We start from the raw sequence: 21195 nt of genomic DNA, 5'->3' as shown, positions 1-21195 counted from the left end.
CCTCTCCAATTGGCAAATTATGCACACAAGCCTAGAGAAGTCACATCCCGCTAAAAAGATTTCAGAGGACCTCACAATCTAGCACTGGGCTGATTGACGAAGGTCTTCCCCTGTATGAAGCAGCCCACAAAGACTGGAAGAGGTGGCTGCTTCTTCAAATGCATAAAACTCAGCAAAACGTCAAAAAGCACACAAAGAAACAGAGAAACATGGCCGAATCAAAGAAACAAATTAAATCTCCAGAAATCAACTCTAAAGAAACAGTGAACTATGAATTACCTGACAAAGAATTCAAAATAATAGTTACAAAGAAACTCAAAGATCTACAAGAGAATGCTGATAGATAACTAAAGGAAATCAGGAAGAGGATTATGAATGGAATGAGAATATTAAACAGATGGGAACTATAAAAAGGAACCCAACAAATTCTAGAGCTGAAGAATACAATAACTAAACTGAAAAATTCACGAGAGGGGTTCAGTAGCAGACTTTATCAAATAGAAGAAAGAATCAACAAAGTTGAAGACAGATCATTTGAAATTATGCAGGCAGAGATGCAAAAACCAAAAAGAATAAAGAGCAGTGAAGAGAGCCTAAGGAATTTACGAGACATTAGCAAATGGACCAATATATGCATCATGGTACTTCCAGAAGGAAAGAGAAAGGGACAAAACGTTTCTATGAAGAAATAATGGCTGAAAACTTTCCAAATCTGTGGAAGGAAATGGACATCCAAATTCAAGAGTTAAGCAACATTCTACTAAACCTGATATATGAAGACTGATTATATTTTTAATGGCATTAAAGTTGTTATCACCCAGATGAACTTGCCTACTACTTCACATTACTCTTCTTCAGTGGAGGAGCAGATAATAGTAAAGAATCAGACCTTCAGCTGTGTTAGTGTCTTTTTTGGGTGCAAAGAACAAACAAGACTGCCGAGGGACATGCCTACGGGAGAGGATTATAGGAAGGGAAAATTTCCCCTTCACTCTAGTGAACCCTATGACAGGATGTTAAGGTAAGGGAAATTTTCCAAACCATAGACTTGAAAGTCTTGCTAGATGCAATTCATAATCTCTTCCTTTGAATGAGTCTTCTTGCCAAAGAGCCAAGAGTGCCTTGAAATCACTAACTCTTTTCTGAACCTTATGCAACTTGCTGTTTTATGGGTTTTTTCAAAGTCACATGAAACAAAAGTAATATCGGATACTTTGTAAAACCATAGTTCTTAACCTCTTGTAGGGTAATAGACCCCTCGGAGAGTATGTTAAAAGAAAGAATGGACCCTACTATCCTAGAAAAATGAATCCACACACAAAAGTGAACCTAAAATTTCAGAGGTTTTACAGACCGTGTGAAGCCATCCACAGATGCCTTATGTGTTTGTGGTGACCCCAGTGTTAGGAACATTACTTTGAAAGATATTGGTGCTGGCTGCTCATGTCTAAAATGAAAGGGTGGAATAAATGTTCGATGAGGTTCCTCCAGCTGTGAGTGAAGTGAAATAGAACATAAAGTCAAGTAACAAGCCAACCAAGTGAGAGTGCTGGTACATGGTGTGGGGTGGGTGGGCAACAGAAAAGGGAGACAGATGTCTTGCAGTTGTTACAGCAAATGAAGATTAAGACTAGAAACTGCAGAGGTCCCAGCACCTGTGATCCTTTAACAACTTAAATCCAGAAGGCGTGTATATTTTCACAGCAAAATTCAGTCAACAAATGAGAGAGGAGAGCCAAATACAGCCTGAGTACCCCACCGAGAAATATTAACTAACCTTATGTGGAGTTGTTACTGGAGCTACTAATTAAACATTTACTGAACGTGTAAAGTATTTAAAAAGGAGTGTATAATTTTGTTAATTAAATGATGCTATATATTAATTGATGTATTATCTAAGTCACGTATGGATAACTTTACTTTAATGAAATATACACACAGAGACTGGAAATTTCCTTCAATGACTTTATTATTTATAATAATATATAAAGAAATAAAACAATCCAGCTTCTAAAGTATTACCACATTCAGGAAGAAGGTATTGCTGTCACTTTTCTAAATTACTGGAATGCCTTAATTTCCTATTCCTTCATCTTCTAACTCTAGTAGCAAAGTGACAACTGAATTGAAATTAAGTTAGAGACTGACATCGCTACCAATGACAGACAAATAAAGTAACAGATACAGCCATTTCCAAACAAGGGACACCAGTCCCCAGGAAAGCGATGGGAGAGGGGTCTACTGAGTTTGGCACGTGGGCACAGCTCTTCCTGAGGACGTGTGACAGGGGACCCGATGAGGATCCACTTGCTCAACTCCAGGGTTTTGTTCGCCTGAGAAAAAAATAAAAAACAAATGTCATCTCCTAAAAAATACACAAGAAACAAGGACGACTGGCGGTGGACAGGATGTTAAAACCGTAGAGACGTGAAGAGTGGAAAATGTCAATGTGGTCATTAACTTCCTCAGGTTTGGTCATTAAAAATGTATATTTCACTTCAGCAGAGTTGGAGAAGTTTATTCCCCATTTTCTGACAAAATGAATTGTTAAGAAAACCCTGTTGAACATAAAACCGAGAAGTAATAAAGTCTTATTCAGAATGCATCAACTGGAGATTCAAAGTGAATCAAACATTAATTAATTGAGTTTGATTTTCTTTTGACCTATTTTTAGGGAAAAAAATCGTTGTGCTAAACAAATAGTGTGTATTTTAGAGAATATTTATCATCTTCAGAAAACTTCCCTTGAGCCTTTAAAAAGCACTACAGCTACATTTATTTCTTTATAAACAATATTTATTTTCAAATAATTATATTCATAAAAGTGAATCTAGCGTAACAGCTCTTATCAAGTATTTTAAGTTGTTGAGATAATTCAGAATACCTTTTATAATTAAAATTAAAAACTGACATTAAAGTATTTTAGACTGATATATTAGAGACTATGTCCTTGAATTCTGAGTTGGTCAGTTTTTGATTTATATAATCCTCTAGACTACTCCTTTACTTATTTCACTTAAAAACAGTTACAGAGAGATCCAAATATTGACAAAAGGAATTAAACATTTGAATTTGTGGGGTCTCTCCTGTGACAGCAGCAGTGAGAGCTATCCCTCACTGTCAACGTCCACAGCATTGGGGTCTGTCCCCATGATGGCAGCAGGGAGAGCTGTCCCTCACTGTACCCTCCACGGCAGTGGGATCTGTCCTCGTGATGGCAGCAGGGAGAGCTATCCCTCTCTGTCACTCACCACGGCAGTGGGGTGTCACTTGTGATGACAGCAGGGAGAGTTGTCCCTCACTGTCAACCTCCACAGCAGTGGTTTCTGTCCCCGTGATGACAGCAGGGAGAGCTGTCCCTCTCTGTCACTCTCCACAGCAGTGGGGACACCTGGAGGGCTTCTTCCATGACACAGTTTGTGTGGGGTCCACCGCCAGTCATTCAGTGTACTGTCACTACTCAACACATATTCGTTACTAAATAAACCTTAGAATGATAAAGCATACATTATTAAGTATTTTATACTATGTCTGTAAAAGAACTGTTCTGTAAAATTTAGGTAAAATTGCAGAAAACTGTGAGGTGCTTATAAAGTGGAATAATCCACTGGGTCGTGGACTATTTACACAGGAATGGTAAAATGTGTGGGGAAGATTCTCAATGTCCATTTCTTTTAAATTATTTTGAATTCAGGTACAATATATACCTGAAAGTCACTTACAAATCAAAAGTAATGTTGCTGACGATTCTGTAAGAACGAAAGTTCCATTTTTATCCCTTGAAGTGTTCCAGGTAGGAGCTGCGACTGTCCTGCTATAGACACTAGGGCCGTTCACACTAAATACATACTAGACGACATCTTTAACACTATCTCTAATTTTTTTTAAATGAGTGGACAATAACACACACAAATATCATCTTACGTTTGACGACAGCTAGGATGTTCAATGTGCTTTCACACACGACTCTGAGTCTGACCCTTACAAGCCTATGGATAATCTAGACGGTCAGCTGTCATCCTCACGAGCACACAGGCCGTCGTGTGAGGGTCCTCAGCCTGGAGACTCATTTCTGACTTTAGCTCAGTGCTGGTCCTACTACACAAAGCTGCCCCAAGGGCTGGTCAACATTCTCTTTCTTCAAATGCAACACAAGAGGTAGAAATATGGGAAAAGGTGTAGTTTGAGGAATGGATATGCAGAAATTGGATCATTGGATTTGAAAACAGTGCCTAAGATAAGCTTCAGTTTGCCAGTGAGCATCAATGCTGTATTTTCAGTATTAAGAACAAGTAGGATAACATTTACTTATTTTTACTGTGTACTGATTATATTTTTATGGTGCACATGGTTAAAATCTATTAAGACATGCTTGTATTTTTATTGGGAAGGGATCTTCTACCCTGATAGTTAAGTCATTCTTTTATAGTACTGAAGGTATCTTCACTAATATGTAAATATGTGACAATGCAAGGGTAAAATTCATATTTTTCCAGAAGCTATAATGAATAAATAGTTGAGAATACAGCAAACTAAGGAGATGTCACAGGATATATATGATCCCAATGTGTTCACTTCAAAGATAATTCTTTCTAAATTAGTGATTAACTTAGGTTTATTCTTGACTGTCACATATATAATAGTAGTCTTCAAATGTGTAAGTATATTGAGAAGTAAGATGGAAAGCATCAGGAAGTATCAGCATTTTCTACTTACTTGAAGTTTCCTGGGCCTGTTGATTTCCTATAAGATTACATCTCAGTCACCTCCTTGCATCTTTTGATCCTCGACAGCAGCTTCTGTAGGAGTAATTCCATTAAGAACAACAGAAATATGTAAAATGCCAGCAACTAATTTTAATGGAAGAATAAACAGAACCGCTGTCAAGAATTTCCTGATAAGATACATCACATTGACATAGTATACGTAAGGAGCAGCAGATAAGTCCCCATGATACCCTCCTGATATCACACACTTGAAAGCTATAAATAACACCATCAAATTGGAAATGTTCTGTTTGGTTGCAGGGGATTTTTTTTTTTTATCATTAAGATACCAATTCTTTTTAAATTTCTGAAACCCCAATAGCTATTAATTGGATATTGAGCAAAATTACATTTGGGGGCACCATAAAACAAATAATTGGGTCGTTACCATGAGGCACTAGAAACATCTTGAAGCTACAGAAATTACCAGAGCACAAAGGCAAAAAGCAGCTTCCTGTCTACATGGTCAGGCAAGCAAACCCATGCTGCAGCTCTGATTTGAGATGACACAGTCAGAGGCCAAATTCTGCTTGTTGTGCCCAGTAGAGAAAGACATTTTGTGAACTGTTTGAGCATGAATCGGCAATGCTAATTTATGAGACTTTCTGCCTTTCTTAGAGACTGAAAATATCTGCTGATTCTATCCTGTAAGTCAAACTGCTTTTTATAATGATGAATTTAATAGGTATAAGCTCCATGAAAACCAACTGTTCTATCGACTCAGATGATGAGTCTGGTGAGGACGCATGAAGAACGCATGAAGATTCAGAGTGCTACTTTTTGGGCAAAATTAGATATCGTCACTTAATATTCATTCATTAAACACTTAGAGGAAGAATAAAAAGTGTTAGGAGTCAGAGGGTATCTTAAGAAATGCTCTAATACAAACCTATCCTTTTATTGATTATGAATGTGAGGACCAGAGACATTAATAACTGGCAAAATTATATTTCTAATTCAGATTCCCTCTCTGTTTAATTTCCTTTTCATTATGCTACACCACAAAGGTCCTTAGGAACACTATTATATGTGGTACTATATGTAAATAAATCAATAAAAAGAGGATATGCTCTTGGGCACTGAGTACTACAATTTAAAAGGAAATACAAGGGCGGAACGGGTGGTGTAGTGGTTAAGCTCACATGCTCTGTTATGGCGGCCCAGGGTTCCCAGGTTCAGAAAGTGGGCACAGACCTACACACCACTCATCAAGCCGTGCTCTGGTGGTGTACCATATAAAGTAGAGGACGATGGGCACGGATGTTAGCCAAGGGCCGATCTTCCTCAGCAAAATGAGGAGGATTGGCAACAGATGTTAGCTCAGGGCTAATCTTCCTCATCAAAACAAAACAAAATTAAAAAAATAAAAGGAAATACAACCTTTACACAAAAACACAACAGGAATTAAAAAATAAAATTAAGAGAACCAACAGAAAACTTTGTCAAACAACTAAACACATGCACACGTTCTGAATACTCACCTTCAAATATAAGGCCATATATTTTTTATTTTTTTGGTAAGGAGGACCAGCCCTGAGCTAACATCCAATGCCAATCCTCCTCTTTTTTGCTGAGGAACACTGGCCCTGGGCTAACATCCGTGCCCATCTTCCTCTACTTTGTATAGGATGCTGCCACAGCATCGTTTTAACAAGCAGTGTGTGGGTGCACGCCCGGGATCCGAACCGGGGTACCCATGGCTGTCATAGTGGAGCATGCACACTTAACTGCTTGTGCCACCGGGCTGGCCCCCATAAGGCCATTTTTAAGCTCGTTATATATTACTGAACAAGAAGCATCCAAAGACATATTATGTTAGTCATTGATCAGAATTGTGCTTGTTTTTAAAATCTTTGTATGCGTAAAGAGAATTTAATAAATTTGAAATCTCTAGATGTTTGTATTTGTTTTACAAACATCAATAATAATATCTTAATATATTTTAAAAAGTTAACTAATGCAAAGAAATTTAGACAGTTTAGAAGGGAAATTTAAGCTATAGAAGTCATAGTCAATTGAGACAAAGACATACTCCTTCTCCAACTTCTTGGCATTTCTCTTCTTCTCTAAGTCTACTTTCACCAGCTTGCTGCAGATATTCAACTTCTTTAGAGAGCTTAGCTGTTAAAGCAACATTTTCCTAAATTTTTTAAAGAAAAAACAAATAAAGTAATTTTAGAGAAGTTTCAAAGTCTTGTTGACTACCTTGATCTGGTAAGAACATTTTACAACAGCAAACTCGAAATATACAAAAACAGGAAAGGCACAATTTTTAACCCTAAAATGAATAGCAAATAGATATTTGATGTGAAGTATATTTGAAGCTATTGGATGGTAATGTGTAATTAGCAAACCTATAACTCTTATTTCTTAAAACTAATTTTTCCCCTATTAATAAACCATATACCTAAACAAAATGAAACATAAAGGTTGAAAAGAACAAAATGGGTAGACAAAGGGAAATGAGGAAAATTAGAAGAGACGAACAACAATATAAATATCAAAGTAGAACTGAATTCAAGGCACAAATTATTATATAACATTATTGGAGATATTCCATACTCAAGGACAGTTCTATCTAGTTGTATAAATGTATCTACTTCCTACTCAGAGAAAAAAATTATTCATATATCATACAAACATATATATAAATCTTTTTAATAAATATATTTCATTTTTTAGAGCAATTGTAGGTTTACAGAAAATTTGAGCAGAGTACACAGAGTCCCCATATACCCTTGTTCTCCTCCTAGATTCTCCTTTTACTATTATTTTACAATTTATTTATTGTGGTCACTTTGGCTTATAACATTATAAAAATTTAGGGTGTACATCATATTTCAATTTCTGTGTACACTACATCATGTTCACCACCCAAAGACTTATTACAATCCATCACCACACACATGTAACTAATCACCTCTTTCATCCTCCTTCCTCCACTCTTCCCCTCTGGTATCCACCAATCCAATCTCTCCCTATGTGTTTCTTTGTTGTGGTTTTTATCTTCTATTTATGAGTGGGATCATACGGTATTTGACTCTCTCCCTCTTAATTATTTCGCTTAGCATAGTACCATTAAGGTCCATCCATGGTGTCACAAATGGGCAGATTTCATCCATTTTTATGGCTGAGTAGTATTCCTTTGTGTATATATACCACATCTTCTCTATCCATTCTTCCCTTGACGGGCACTTAGGTTCCTTCCAAGTCTTGGCTACTGTGAATAATGCTGCAATGAACATAGCGCTGCATCTATCTTTTCAAATTAGTGTTTTCACATTCTCTGGATAAATACCCAGCAGTGGAATAGCTGGATCATATGGCAGTTCTATTCTTAATTCTTTGAGAATCTCCATACTGTTTTCTACTGTGGCTGCACCAGTTTGCACTCCCACCAGCAGTGTATGAGAGGTCCCTTGTCTCCACATCCTCTCCAACATTTATCATTTCCTGTCCTGTTAATTATAGCCATTCTGATGGCGTGAGGTGATATCTCTTTGTAGTTTTGATTTGAATTTCGCTGATAATTAGTGATGTTGAACATCTTTTCATGTGCCTGTTGACCATCTGTATATCTTCTTTAGAGAAATGTCTGTTCAGATGTTACCCCCGTTTTTTGAGTTGTTAGTTTTTGTTGTTGTTGAGATGTATGAGTTCTTTATATATTTAGGATATTAATCCCTTATTAGATACATGGCTTGCAAATATCTTCTTCCAATTGTTAGGTTCTCTTTTTGTTTTATTGATGGTTTCCTTTGCTACACAGAAGGTTTTTAGTTTGATGTAGGCCCGTCTTTTTTTCTATTGTTTCCCTTGCTGGGTCAGACATGGTAATTGAAAATGTGCTGCTAAGACCAATGTCAAAGCATATACTGCCTAGGTTTTCTTCAAGAAGTTTCATGGTTTCAGGTCTTTAATCCATTTTTGAGTTCATTTCTGTGTGTGGTGTAAAAAAATGGTTTACTTTCATTCTTTTGCATGTGCCTGTCCAGTATTCCCAACAGCATTTATTGAAGAGACTTTCCCTTCTCCATTCTATGTTCTTGGTGCTCTTGTAGAAAATTAGCTGCCCATAGCTATTTGGGTTTACTTCTGGGCTCTCGATTCTGTTCTGTTGATCTCTGTGTCTGTTTTTTCTTACTACTCTCTACATCTCTCACTGAGATGCACCCAGATCATATCAGGTGTTTCTCTTTTCGCCAAAGGAATGTGCACCTTTCTGGTGATTTTAGGTTGCTTTCCAAAACAGGTGAATTTGTGTGTGGGCCCTATAAGAGCAGACTTTTCTTTCCCCTTATGTCCAATTGCTTCTCCAGAGGTATTCCCCCTTGTTGTTAGTAGCCAGCAAAGCCAAGTATTATGACACTTATCTCAGTTGTGTTGAGTTCAAAAGCTGTTTCTTGCAGTAACACTCTCCCACTCAGATACTCCACTCCTTCAGGGAAGGCTTTGTACCTTAGAATTGCTCCCAGCTGTGAAGTGTCACAGCTGGGAGGTGGTTTTTCCTCTCCCATAAGGAATTTCTGTCTCTCCCACCTCGGTCAGCATCGTCCCTTTTTGTGGGGGTTGTTTTATTTATTTATTTATTTTTTGAGGAAGTTTGGCCCTGCACTAACATCTTTTGCCAATCTTCCTTTTTTTTTTCTTCCCAAAGCACCAGTACATAGTTGTGTATCATAGTTGTACAGTTGCAGCTCTTCTATATGGGACACTGCCTCAGCATGGCTTGATGAGCGGTGAGTAGGTCCGCACCCAGGATCTGAACCAGCGAACCCCAGCCGCTGAAGTGGAACACGTGCACTTAACCGCTCTGCCACCAGGCCGGCCCCTGGAGATACTTTATATCCCATTTTCAGTTCTCTCTTAGGGGTAATTGTTCCAAGAGTAGTTGTAAATTCAGTGTGTCCATGGGAGGAGGTGAATTCAGAGTCTGCCTATGCCACCATCTTGACATTATCTTTCTCTCCGATCATTAACATCTTGTATTAGTGTGGTATATTTGTTACAAATGATGAGCCATTATAGATACATTATTATTAACTAAAGTTCACAGTTCACGTTAGAGTTTATTCTTTGTATTATACACTCTATCGGTTTTGACAAACGTATAATGACATGTGTTCATCATTCCTGCATCATACAGATTAGTTTCACTGCCCTAAAAATCTCCTGTGCTCCACCTATCAACCTCTCCCTGCCTCCACCTGAACCCTTGGCAATCATCAATCTTCTTACTCTTTGCCTAGTTTTGCCTTTTCCAGAATGTCATACATTCTGGAGTGGGCTTTTTAAAATTAGCAATATGCATTTTAATTTCCTCCATGTCTTTTTGTGGCTTGATAGCGCATTTCTTATTATTGCTGAATAAATCATTCATTTCTTTTATCGTTGTTACCACAGCCATACAATGGATTACTATTAGATATTGAATAAAAAATAAACCCATCTAAATAGGAACCCCTGGAGCTCCTTATTCCTCTAGGCTTTCCCCCCATTCCCCATAAAAACATTTGCACACACACACAATGGCTAGCAAAGACTAAAAAGGTGCAAGCTTCCAAAAATGAGATGCTCAGCTTAAGGAGGTCAATGAGCAGGTCAGATGAGCCCATTCGTGGAGGAGCCCTCCATTTACTCAGTCACAGCACCACTAAAAGACCCTGGCTTTCTGGAGCAGATGCTGACATCAGTGACTCCCTGAGCATGTGACTGGCTGGAGCGGTGTCAATTTTGTAAGAAACTGTCCAACTGTCTTCCAAAGTGGCTGTACCATTTGCATTCCCACCAGCAATGCGTGAAAGTTCCTGGCTCCACTCCTCGCTGGCATTCAGTATTGTCAGTGTTTTGGATTTTGGCAATTATGATATTTTGAGATACTGTGGGTGTGTAGTGGTGTCTCATTGTTTTTTGATTTGCAATTTTCTAGTGACACATGAGGTGGAGCATCTTTTCATATGCTTATTTGCCATCTGTATAGCTTCTGTGAGGTGTATGTTCAGATCTGTTGTCTACTTTTTACTCAGGTTGTTTGCTTTCTTATTATTGAATTTTAAGTGTTCTTTGTATATTTTGGATAACAGTCCTTTATGAGATATACATTTTGCAAAAATTTTCTTCCAGTCCATGGCTTGTCTTTCACAGAGCAAATGTTTTTAATTTAAATGAAGTCCAATTTATCAATGTTTTTCTTTCATAGACCATGCTTTTGGTGTTGTATATAAGTCAATGCCTAAAGATCACATAGATTTTCTCCTATCTTATCTTTTAGCTGTTTTCTAGTTTTGTGCTTTATATTTAGGTTTATGATCAATTAAGTTACTTTTTGTGAAAGGTGTCCAGTTGTTGAGCACCATTAATTGATAAGACTATCCTTTTCCATGGAATTGCCTTTCCTCTTTTGTCAAAGATCAATTGACTATATTTTTGTCTATCTATTTCTAGGCTCTCTATTCTCTTCCATTGATCAATTTGTATACATTTTGTTTTAAAAGTTCAAAGAACTCTAAAAACATTTATTAATTTTGATGCCAAACAAAAATTTCAATATATTCTAAAAATGCAGAAATTACAGTAATTTTTGCCACAATATAATGAAACGAATTAGTATATAAAACACTTTGAAAATAATTCTTGGGTAAAAGAAATCAAAATCGGAAATGCTGACTTAGAAATGAAAGACAATGAGAATTCCATATTTCAAACATATGGCATGGGACCAAAGGTGCACTCAGGAAATACTGACAGCCTGAAACAGTTTACTAATAACCTGAAAACATACGTTCTTAGCTGACATCATCTATTTATCATATTTTAGATGGATTCTGTTTCCTTGGTCTACTAGCAAAAGAATTCCTTTGAGCGTCTGATTTGAATTACATTAACTTTAGAAATTAATTTGGGAAAAACTGATGATTGTACAGTATTTAGGCTACAATCTAGGAAATGACATCTTTCTTATTTTAAACTACATGCCCTCCTATATTTCCTTTTAGAGTTTTGTTGTTTTTTTCATATATCTTGCCAAATTTTTTGTTAAGGTTAGTCACTTGAGCATTTTATTTTAGATTTTATTCCCGTTATAAATAAGATCTTTTTCTCCTATAGTGCAGGATGTCCCTAAAGTTCTAGCACAGTTTAAATTGTTAACAAATTCACTGCTACTTTATCTAAAAAATTTGTAAAGCTACAACAGAGGAAACGTATTAAGATTTAAACAAAACTGTTAATGATTCATTTGTTCATATTACTTTCTTCTATATTCACGTAATAAACCCTACATTATATTGGACAGCTATCCAGGCAAATTAAAATAATGGTGAATAGGGTAAAAGTTAATATATTTACATTTTATTATGCCAAGTCTTGAGTTAAATACACTTTGTTGCATTTTATAGAATATTTATAAAATATACAGAAACAAATTCTTAAATATTCAAACTGTATAAAGATTTTATGGATACCCTGTGATTTGCTTTCTTTCCCCATGGGCGCTGTACAATGGCAAACCCTATTATAGTATCTCAATGGCTACTTATAGTACGCAGGAAAGATAGTTATCTCTCTGTAGATACCTGTCTCAATCTATACTGAGCATGGAGAAATTTGTGGCTCACTCCCTCTTTCTTGAAACACTACCTCCACTTATATCAAGGACCTGGACCCACTCTCTCTTGCCCACCCCCCTTTCTCTTTCACTCACTGGCTGCTCCATTTCAGTGTCTTTTGTTTACCACACATCTCTTCTCCATGATGCAGTCTTCATCCAGTCTCATGATTTTTATTTGCTGATGATTCCCCAAATTTATACCTCAAGTCTAGATCTCGTTCAGACTCATACATCCAGTTGCCTAAGTCACATCTCAACCTGGGTGTCCCCAGTAGGCATTTCAAATTCAACATGTCCAAAACTGAACTCTGATTCTGCTTCCCTGGTTTCAGACTTGCTCTTCTGGCAGTCTCTCCCATTTCCATAAATGGCAAGTCTATCCTTGCGGCTGCTCAGGCCAAAAACTTTGGAATCATCTCTGACTCCAGGAAATATGAGAGGTACGTTTTGCTTTCTGTTTGATAAATGAAATCTAAATATTCTGCAAAAACCAAAAGAAAAAGAGGGGCCTGCCTTGTCTCTTAGTGGTTAAGTTCATGTACTCTACTTTGGTGGCCCGAGGTTTGCAGGTTTGGATCCTGAGCATGGACCTACACACTGCTTATCAAACCATGCTGTGGTGGCATCCCACATACAAAATAGAGGAAGATGGGCACAGATGTTAGCCCAAGGCCAATCTTCCTCAGCAAAAAGAGAAGGATGGGTAACAGATGTTAGCTCAGGGCTACTCTTCCTCACCAAAAAAATAAAAAAAGAAATATGAGAGGAAGAGATGTGTGCTACTTCTGGGCCAAAGACTTTAAGAGTAGAGATTTTGAGACAATTTTCAGCTTCTCCATCTTGTCTCTTTTCTGTGAGCCTGATCATGGACAGCACACAACTTGGCTTTAACCATGCAGATGAAAATAGCACCGAGGGAGTGGTGGAGAAACAAGATGGGAGAATGTGACCCTCTGAATGATTAGGTGGAATGGAGACACTCGCCAACCTGGAACTCACACTTTTATGTGTGAAATAAGCTATTTTGTTTGAGCCATTGCATTTTTGCTTGCCTTTGTTGTAGCAGCTGGCACATCACTAACAAACACACTCTCCTGGATACTATTTTCAAAGGGCAGCCCTTAAAAAATTAAGTCAGACCATATCCTTTTGCTAAAATCCTCTGATGACTTCCCATCTCACCCAGAATAAAACCGAAAGTACTTACAACAGCTTCTAAGACCCTTTATGATTTGGCTCTCTGCTACTTCTATTTCCCCCTCTATCCCTTGCCCACTCTGCTCAGGAGATGCTGGATTTCTGGCTGTCTCCTTGAACATGTCTCAACTACTTGCATGTCAGGGCCTTTGCATTTGCTACTTCCTTTGTCTAGGAGGCCCTTCTCTCCCAGACAGCTCACCCTGTCACCTCATCATCCTAATACTGCGGCTCTCCTCATCTCCCCTTGCAAAATCACATTTCTACTCTCACACACCCCCTCTCACCCAGCACCTCTATAACCCTGTGTGGCATAATGATTTTACATTGCACTTTTTCCACCATTTGACCCAAATATATACTTGTTTATTTTCTGACTTCCTGAATCAGAATGTAAGGCTCTTGAAGGAGGCTTTATTTTTCTCCATTGCTGTTCACATGTCATCTAGAACAATGACTAACACATAGCAGGTACTCAACAAATGTGTGCTGAATAAATAAAAATATGATAATTTAATTATCTGAAATATTAATTACTCTTAAAGATGCTAAAGACTTACAATTGAATTTCTTGGTTTTTGGTTCTAACTGCAACTGTCTAAAAACAAAATTAAGATTATTTTCTCTTGCCTCTCTGTTTCTTGTCTCATTGAATGGACCACAATTTTCAGAACGATGCTAAATAATGAAAAGAGCAAACATTCTTGACTTGTTCCGAATTTTGGAATGAAAAGGCAACTGAAGCAGGAACAGTGAAGTGAAATGTCTATTAGGGTCTGATCCAAGTAACAGAGGAGTGGGAAGTGGCTGGGGCTAAAATGAGAGGGAGGAAGGATGTGATGAAGGAGGGTGTGCCTGGTGTAATGGCACACAGCTGAAAAACATTTAAACTACGTTCTTTCTAGAGAAAAAAGGTCAGATTCAGCCCATAGGCTACCAGGGGATTAAGTAGGGCAAAAAAAAGAATTGTAAAATGTACTTATCTAACAGAGTGTGAAATATTTAGATAAGAAGCATTTTCTTTGAAAAATAAAAATATATATTTTTAAATGTAAAGATTATTTAGGTTTTTTAAAAATAACTTTTTTAGGAAGATAAAAGTAATCATTATTTTGCATGAAAAGATACTCTTGCATTTAATTTTCAAGTTGTCACTTGCTTTTTTGAAGCTTGATTATAGAACTTCAGATGTAAAAGATCAGAGTCCCATACTATCTGCCAAGCTCAACAATAAAAGAAAGAATCTCTTTCATCTATAAAATGAATTTGTTCTTACCTCAAGGTTTTGGACAATTGCTTTTGCTTTTATCAGGTACTTATTTGTATCATCAACTTTCAAAAGCATTTTATCTATGGCATCATTAGTCATCTCTTGTTCTCTCTGCATCTCTATAATCTTCTCTTTTTTGTCCTTGGCACTTTTTCTTGCTTCATGGAGTGCAGTTTCCAGCTCTTGAATTTTCTATTAAAAAAACACACATATATAAGGTCTGCCTTTGAGACAGAATCACAGTATACAAGTTTAAGACAAAGGTGATCATATACGGGTATTAAGTTTTCAGATTGCATTAACAAAGCATAGAAGAGAAGCCGAATGACACTCAATTTACATAGTTATTCTTTTTTTCATTTAGAAGCTGATGATTTTTGGACTAAAAAATGGCCCGGTTTTACATAAGCATTAGTGTTTATTTTATTTACTAGTTACCATGGTGCTAAGCATATTAAATAGGCACTTACATTTTAAATTAACATTAGTCACACAAAGTACACTTGTTAATTGACTCTTTAGAGTAATACATGTAACATATCTTTCCCTTTCTTTTTATTACCTAGTTTTTACATTGAAAAATACAAGTATGTGGAAAAATTCAAAGGGACATAAGGAAGAGTAATTTTCCCCACCTCAGAAGCCACACTAACTCTCAAGCGATGACTACTCAACTCTTTCAAGAGTATCCTTCTGCAAATTTAAGTTTCTAAGAATATGTGAAAATACAGTTTATACAAACAGTAAATCATACACACAATTGTGTGTAAGAAGAAAGTACACACAAAATAGTGCATAAGGAGAAAGTGCCAAAACAGGACTGTATTTGAACATCAAGAAGAGAGAAATCATGACTACAGAAGAAGTACTCAACTTTAACGTAGACAAAGAAGACGTTTAAATTGTTAATGATTTTGTTTACCTTGGTTCAGTCATCAATTTAAATGGAGACTGTAGTCCAGAAACCAAGAGAAGACTGAGACTCAGAAGGGCAGCAACGAAAGAATTAGGAGAGATCGAGTGTAAGGAAGGGAAATTAGACACTAAGGCCAAGATTATCCACACTCTCATACTATCAATTACTATGTATTGGTGTGAAAGCTGGAGTGTGAAGAAGGCTCACAGGAAAAAAAACTGGATTCATTTGAAATATGGTGTTGGAGGAGAGCTCTACGGATACCCTGGACTGCCGGAAAGATGAACAAGTGGGTCCTAGAGCAAATTAAGCCTGAACTATCGCTGGAGGAAAAAGATGAAACTGAGGCTGCCCTACTTTGGGCGCATCATGAGAAGGCAGGAATCTTTGGAAAAGACAATAACACTGGGAAAAGCAGAAGGCAGCAGGAAAAGAGTAAGACCAAATATGAAATGGATTGACTCCATAAAGAAGCCATAGGCATGAGTCTATAGGAGCTGAGGAGTGCTGTTGAGGAGGATATTGCGGACATTACTCATTTATAGGGTCGCCAGGAGTCAGAGCTGACTTGATGGTACATAACAACAAATATATAGTTCTGTTTTATTTGCTATTGTTCATTTATTTATTTATTTATTTTGCTGAGGAAGATTAGCCCTGAGATAACATCTGTGCCAATCTTCATCCATTTTATACGAGTGATGTAGGTCTACACCCTGGATCCAAACCACAAACCTGGGCCACCAGAGCGGAGTCACCTGAACTTAACCACGTGGCCATTGGGCCCCTGCTTTTAAATTTTTTTTTTAACTTGAAAATGCATTTTTCAGATCTTGTTCAATATCAACCCACAGATGTCTCATAATTTTGTTTTCATGGATACATACATCCTGTTTCATGGAGGTATTATAAACTAATTAACCTGTCACCTACCAATGAACATTTAAATTATTTCCAGTTTTTTATACGTACACAAATACCTGATTTCAAACACCTGAATTTGTTCATATGTATAAGATTATTCACATACACACACATGCAGGTTTTCCTGGAAAATGTCTGTTTCTTTCGGTCTACCCAGAACTTATTTGTGTTTAATGAATGAAGTAGGAGTCCAGACTTATGTTTTCAAGATGGCTAGCTGGTTGTTCTGATGCAAACACTAAGTAAACCATCGTTTCCCTACTGAGTTGACTGCTACCACTATCATACACTAAGTTCTCATACTCATTTGAGTGTACTCCCGAACACTCTACTCTGTTCCATTCCTCTATTTCTACATCACCACCAAACTACTTTATGTTACTGTAATTTGGCATAATTATCAAACTAATAGCATATGATTTACTCTCTGATGGGGTATTCTTATTTCTTCAAGGCTTTCATGAAGTTTCTTAGTCAAATGTAAGTTATCCATTTCCACACTATGCATGGAGAAATTTTGGCTTCAAATTACTTCTTGAATCGTTCCATTTCATTCACTTTTTAAATGAGTTTTATTGACATATTGCATTTTAAGAAGCTGAAGTTCTTTTTTCTGAAGTTCTTGGATCTTGAGATAAGTATAAAACAAGTTAGAATGCAAACAGAATTCCTTCAAGGATGGAAAACAGTGTCTATTTGTTACATACGCGCACATACCTATGTCTACATATCAACTTCTATCTCCTTTCTCATTTGACAAATAATTTCAGACAAAATTTCTCCCGAAAGAACAAAACACATACCTTTTTCTGTAATTCATCTTTTGATTTATTTAAATCATGTTGAATACTTGAAATTTGACTTGGTTTTCTGAAACTCTTTCTCTCAACTTATCAATAGTTTCTTGGTGTTCTTTCAAATGCATACGAGCAATTTTTAGTTCTTGTTGTGTTTCTAGATCCTTTATTATTAGCAGAAATTGAGAAACATGATAATATAAAGACACATTACCTTTTCTTAATGATGAACTAGGTAAACAGTCTTAAGAAATGCATGTTCATAGTTAAAAACCACCACCACACCACCCCAAATCAGAACAGTACAGAAGGATATCAAGTAAAACTTCCTGTCTCTCCCCTCGCCCATCCCAGTCCTGCTTCCTGTTGAACTGGGCCTCTTGCTCTTCTCCTTTCAGACCACTTGCACAGCTTTCTGGATCAATGTCACATAAAAAGTGCCCCATTCTTATGCTTAGTATTCCATTATACAGACAAACCCCACTTAGCCAGTGCCTTATGGCAGACACTTGGATTGCTTCTAGAGTCTGTTCACCACAAACAGTATTGCAGAGAATGCTGCTGTATTTCTGCCCAAATGTGTGAATATATTGGTAAGATAAGTTGCTAAAGTATAAGTGCCTTAACAAATGTATATGCTGAAACATTTTTAATAAGATATTGTCAAACTGTCTCCCTAAAAGGTTATAACTTACATTTTCACCAACAGTACCATTGATTTAAAAGAGAAGGAGGCTTCTTGTATTTAAAACATGTTTACTGGATAGGAAGAAAGAGCATAACTCACTCTAACTATGGTTTCTTGTAGGTTTGCCTTGAGTTGGTCTCCCTCCAGTTTGAGATTCTCTTCTACTACTCTTAGACTATCTCTTTCTTTCATTACAGATTTCATTTCTTCAAGGTTTTCATGAAGTTTCTGAGCCAGCTGTGAGTTCTCCATTTCCATTTTATCCAGAGTTAAACTTTGGGTCTTGAATTGTTTCTTCAATTTCTCTATTTCAGATATTTTTTTCTGTGTCTCACTGACATCTTCTTTTAACTTAAAAAGTTGATGTTCATTTGTCTTAAGTTCTTGGATCTTAAGATAATCATAAAATAACATGTTAGGATACAGATGGTTTTTAAGGGAAGTATCAAGAATAGTTTCTAAGTTGATTAAAACAATAAGCTTCCATGTGACTCAATATTCTGCATAATTCCACACAGAATTTACTTTCTTTTGAGGTATAATATACATAAGCACACTAATCTCAAGTGTATAGCTCAATTATTCCTGACATATGTATACATCTATGTAATTACAGCCCAGATTAAAATACAGAACATTTCTAGCACCCCATGAGGTTCCTGGGTGCCCCCTTACTCCAGCCAACCACTATTCTGACCTTGATCATCCTAGATGAGTTTGCCTGTTTTTGAACTTACAAATCACAATGTATGTATCCGTTCTCCTGTTGATAGGCATTTGAGTTGTTTTCAGTTTTTCACTATTATGATTAGAGCTGCTATGAACATTCTTGTACACATCTTTATGTGGAAGTATGTATTCTTTTCTCTTAGGTACATACTCGTATATGCTGGGCCACAGGCTGGTATACGTTCAGTGTGAGTAAACACGGTCCAACTATTTTCCAGTGTGGCTAAACTATTTTACATCCCCAAAGGATTTTAGGCACAAATAAGTCAGATATCCAATCAAATAAGCCTCCCTTCCCCCAATACCTTTTCTTGTAATTTAGCATTTGAATTTTCTAAATCCATCTGCATATTTGATATTTCATCTGTCTTCTCAGAAACAATCCCTCTGAGTTGATCAATAATTTCCTGGTGCTCTTTCAGATGCATGTGAGCAATTCTTAGTTCCTCTTGTTTTTCCAGATTCTTAATTAGAGAATTTTAATAACAGTGATGTATCTTAATTTTAACTAGTATTTTCTTAATGAAAATGATATATTTTCTTAGTAAAAATAATAAAACTATTACTTCTTAATCTACATCTTTGTTGTTAGAAAGTTACAAGCTTATCCCCCCGTCCCTATCTCCCCACAACCAACTCTTAATTCCCAAAGGCAAACATATTACATACGTACTATTCTACAGCTTGCTTTTCCCTCTAAGGGTTATTTTGGGCTTCCATCTTAGGACGTGCAAATCTATTCCATGGTTTTATTATGTGCTGCATAGTATTCTGACATAGTGCTTGTGTTTACCCAGTTTCCTTCTGATGGACATTTAGATTGTTTCCCATTTTTTATTACAAATTGCTACAGTGAACAACCTTGTGGTGTGTATTTCTGTATGTGTGTATAAACATAAATATATATTTATCTTAACAATTGATTAAGTGTACATATAGGATAAAGTCTATAAAGGAAATAATGGTTGCAGAATTTAAAATTTTCAAGAATACCAAACTATGTGCCTAAATGGTATATCAGTTCTCGCACACTAACAGTACCCCTCATTTCAAAGAAGGCTCACTGCTGTCAGAAAACCCCATGTCTCCTCACTAGGGTGGGGAATGAGTGTAACTTACTTTAGCTTCCAGCTCTCTCAGGCTTTCACTGAGCTGGTCTCGCTCCATTTTGAGGGTTTCCTCCACTCTTCTGAGGCCATCTCTTTCCTTAGTAACAAGTTTTATTTCTTCAAGGTTTTCAAGATATTTCTGAGTCAACCTGAACTTCTCTGCTTCTATACTTTCCAGGGCTGAATTCTGGACCTCTAATTGCTTCCTAAATTGCTCTGTTTGATGCGCATTTTCCCTGAGATCATTTTTTGCCTTAAGAAGTTGATGTTCTTTCTCCTGAAGTTCTTGGATCTTGAGATAATCATACAATAAATTATGATATAGACAGATATTGATAGAAAGCTAAATAATAGTTTCTAAATTAATTAAGGCAAGTAAAGACAAATCTTTACTTGTCTTCAATTTTAGGCTAATTCATATCCTGTTTCTTTACACAAACGACCCGATTCAAACTGTCAGTTACTCAGATAACAACCGAATGTGATCTTATTTGGAAATAGGGTTTTTGCAGATGTAATTTCTTAAGGAATGAGAGGCTCTCTTAACTGGACTAGGGTGGGCCCTAAATCCAATGAGAGTGTCCTTATAAGAGATAGGAAAGGACACGCAGAGACACAGAGAAGATCATGTGAAGATGGAGACAGAGATGGGAGTGAATGAGCTACAAGCCAAGGAATACCGAGGACAGCTGGGAGCCAAGGATAGCAAGAGGCCAAGAAGGACCCTTCTCTAGAGCCTTCGGAGGCAGCAAGGTCTTCCGACATCTTGGTTTTGGACTTCCAGGATCCGGAAATGTGGCAGAATAAATTTCTGCTGTTTTTAAGCCACCGAATTTATGGTAATTTGACACAGAAGTCCTAAGAAACTAGCATAGAGTCACTAGGTAAATCAAGGAGGCAAAGTGAATATGAGAAAAATTTAAAAAGAAACTGACTAAATATACAGATGTAGCTGTCAAACTGTAATTCCTCATCTCTTAAAATCTTTTTGGATAATTTATTTTTACTTCCAACAAGGTCTTTAGGGGGTGGCCCACACAAACATTGAGGCATTAACTTTTACATAAGGCTATTGATTTTACTTCTTTAGGAGGAGAATGAAATAGACAGGAGGTTTCAGTAAATTCAGTTAGGTTATAGTCAAAGGGATGAGAATTACGAGAACCCATGTTAAGAAAGCATCATTCAAC

General features: G+C 36.8%; 1 protein-coding gene across 1 annotated transcript; it reads right to left on the bottom strand.

Moving 5' to 3' along the window:
• Positions 1-4751: 4751 nt before the first annotated feature.
• Positions 4752-20133, bottom strand: LOC131402120 (centromere-associated protein E-like). The gene is made up of 7 exons (XM_058537044.1): positions 20016-20133; positions 19202-19360; positions 18267-18557; positions 17533-17643; positions 14849-15034; positions 6799-6906; positions 4752-4799 (listed from the first exon to the last, which is right to left on the bottom strand). The coding sequence occupies exons 1-7, from the start codon at positions 20061-20063 to the stop codon at positions 4752-4754; spliced, it is 951 nt and encodes a 316-aa protein (XP_058393027.1). The 5' UTR covers positions 20064-20133.
• Positions 20134-21195: the final 1062 nt, after the last annotated feature.

This window comes from Diceros bicornis, assembly GCF_020826845.1.
Source record: "Diceros bicornis minor isolate mBicDic1 chromosome 30 unlocalized genomic scaffold, mDicBic1.mat.cur SUPER_30_unloc_2, whole genome shotgun sequence".
NCBI classification, from domain to species: domain Eukaryota; kingdom Metazoa; phylum Chordata; class Mammalia; order Perissodactyla; family Rhinocerotidae; genus Diceros; species Diceros bicornis.
This window is presented reverse-complemented; position numbering and strand designations above follow the sequence as displayed.